This window comes from Rhinoderma darwinii, chromosome 4 (assembly GCF_050947455.1).
Source record: "Rhinoderma darwinii isolate aRhiDar2 chromosome 4, aRhiDar2.hap1, whole genome shotgun sequence".
Taxonomy (NCBI): Eukaryota; Metazoa; Chordata; class Amphibia; order Anura; family Rhinodermatidae; genus Rhinoderma; species Rhinoderma darwinii.
In genome coordinates, this window is record NC_134690.1 from 378,252,376 (window position 1) to 378,255,502 (window position 3,127).

General features: G+C 38.4%; 1 protein-coding gene across 1 annotated transcript; it reads left to right on the plus strand.

The window, feature by feature from the left end:
- The first annotated feature begins 454 nt into the window (after positions 1-454).
- On the plus strand, positions 455-2,902 carry LOC142761373 (germ cell nuclear acidic protein-like). The gene is made up of 5 exons (XM_075864560.1): positions 455-591; positions 843-972; positions 1,100-1,307; positions 1,891-2,147; positions 2,559-2,902. Coding segments are annotated over exons 1-5 (678 nt in total). The 5' UTR covers positions 455-510; the 3' UTR covers positions 2,561-2,902.
- The last annotated feature ends 225 nt before the right edge of the window (positions 2,903-3,127 follow it).

Consider the following 3,127-nt stretch of genomic DNA (forward strand, 5'->3'; position numbering starts at 1 on the left):
ATCATTTTTTTCACAAATCTGGTAGTGCTGCCTCACTTTCCTTTTACGTATATTGAAGGGTCATTGGACTGTGACCTAAGAGGCTTGCACCCAACCTATATCTTTCTGTCCAGTGCTGCAGATATATACTTGATAGCTATAAAAATGGTGCCCCATCAAGTTACCCACCCTGAGCCATTAATTCCATTCTAACAAATCTAGCACCCCTATGTTTCCTTGATGATCTGAACTTCATGGTTTAGTAAAAAATAAAACACTCCGTCCAGTGTACCTCAAGGATCTGCCTCCTGGGACTGTTTGAAACCTTCCATACCTGCTCAGCAGCCCACATAGACTATATTGCTTAACCACCTCTTACCAAAACAAGGGATGAGCAGTAGAATAAATATTTTTTGTGTGTTGATACAATACTCAAGGTTTAATATATGATCTTTTATTCTTTTCAGGAGACCTATATGTAACATCCCCAACTGTTTTATCGAGGACATATCATCATCCACATCCCCTTACATGACTCATTTCCAGGAGACCAAACAGGAGCTTGTAGAACGGCTGTACAAGTTATACAACCAAACCGTGTTTAACAACAAGGTATCTTATTATAATCCCCGGGGTTGTACATCCCCATCTACATTCCGACCCCTAAACCGCTGTTCATTTAATCTTCCATAGAAGTAGAGCATCAATAACCTTTATTATTCTTTGCTGTGGAGCCCTAACCTACTATTACATGGGTAATAAGTCACTACAGAACCGCTGTGAGATGGTGTGACTGCTTTTCTCCCCGTACCTGATGGAGCTACACATTTAACGGATTTTGTTTCTTCGTTCCTCATCTTTAGCTTCCTGGGACCTTACAAATAACCTGGACTAAAAGACTGACGGCAACATCTGCTCAGTGTATTAATATAAGTGAGGATGTGGATCGATATTCCAGGATTGAGATCTCGGAAAAAGTCTGTGACTCTGCAGGTAATTTTAACATGACAAACATTTTACTTTCAGAAACAACTTAAATGCCACATGTTAGATAAAAGTAACTGGTTGGCACTTGTAATGTAATATCTCTTAACGTAATTCTATCTTTTTTTATCTTTAGAGCGCGTTAGAGATGTATTAATACATGAAATGTGTCATGCTGCCTGCTGGCTCATCAATGGAGTGCAAAAAGATGGACATGGTCAATTGTGGAAGTCCTATGCTCAAAAAGTCACCCGTGTCCACCCTGGGCTACCACCGGTGACCATATACCACACCTATGACATCAATTATAAATTCAACTACGTGTGCGAATGGTGTCTTAACCGGTAAGTAGAGATTTTATCTTAATGTGAATGTTTCATGGGTTTGTGGACAAACTGTAGAATAATAATTTTACACTGATACTGTCCAACAGAATAGGAGCAAATGTATGACTGGTATGTAGTTTCTGCTTTACAAGGGTAAATACAAAACCATAGGGATACCAAGTCCTAAAGGCTTTGGACACGGAGGGTCCACCTGTTACCGATCACATCTAAGGTATGAACTTAGATGTGATCGGTAACAGCTCGATCCTGTGTGTCAGAGACACACGGGGCCCGCTGACACTGAACTTGTCAGTCCCGCTGACCTGACGGATTGAGGTCTCAGTGCACAATACAGCTGTTCTGTATACAGGAAACAAAGCAGCTGTATCTTCACTAGTAAAAATAATTTTGTAACAAACACTAATTAGAAAGTTGCACCAAACACACTGATACATATTTTTATTAAAAACAAAACAAAAAAAACGTTTTCAAAGGTGTATTATTATTGCAGATTATTTTCTGATACAAAGAGATCCCTGAAGGCTAAGAGCTGATATTTTATTATAACCATATAACTGCTAACCACTTTCTTTCTAAATAGGGTGGGACGTTTCACAGGTCTTAAAGACGAGAGAGCATATTGTCGTTTCTGTGGGGGCAGACTGCTCTTACTGAACACCACCGAAGATAAGGACATGCCATCTACAAGTCATCGCACTCCAAACTCACAGACATTCAGAGAGAACTGCAGTGCAGCCAAAAGAACAGCATCTGGAATAAACCATCAAAAACTAACGCAGACACTCAATCCTGGATGTTCTATCAAACGGAAGCGATCTGCTCCTTCCGTTATCAAATGTAAGAATCTATATGTATGTATGTATGTATGTATGTATGTATGTATGTATGTATGTATGTATGTATGTATGTATATATATATATATATGTTATTTATGATTAGAGTTGTATAGTAACTGTATACACAGCATTTACACAATGGTCAGTATCCAGTACAAGTCAGCAGACACATCCTACAGAACAACTGTCTTTACTTCTGTTCCTCTACTAACCTCTGGAGGACTCTCCACAACCATTTATTATATATTTTATACTACTTTACTACTTAATATTGCATTTACCCTCCGGTGGGAAACTTTGCGGCTGCCTGTAGCTTCCCCTGGTGTTAACAGATGACGAGAAGTTTTATACAGAATAGAAATTACATTTATTACTGTACTAACAAGTCCTTCCAATTGTCAACTTTCACAGAATACCATCAAGGATGCAACTCTTCTACCGGAACTAAAACTCTTGCTCCAGGCCTGCATTCTTTTCCGAAGGCAATGAATTTGGGGAAAACATGGCTTCTACAGACACCACAGAAAACATGGCTTTAGCACCAACTATGCCTGCAACAAATGTTAAAACATTACTTCATACACAGTTGTTTTCTGTGCCAAAGCCCCCATTAAGCCTGGAAGATGAAAAAACAAAAAACTATTGGCCTACTGCAGTGGAGGAAGAAGAGTGTGCCCACAAAAAAAAAAAACCTCCTTTCCCTTCTATCCCTTACAAAAAATAAATAAATAAAATCTCCTACTCATCCCTACCCCATCCCCAAATAAATGTAAAAAAAAACAAAAAAAAAACAGACTAATTCTTTCTTTGGAATTTTGGAATTATGGTGTTGATCTTCTCTTTGCAACGATGTTGTTGATCGGTTTTCTCTATATATAATTTGTTTAGTCAGACCAGTTAATCTTTTTCACGTCAAGAAAGATCTTCAAAAATCACTAAAAAAGGGAAAAATAGGAAAGAGTGTTAGGGCTCATACACCT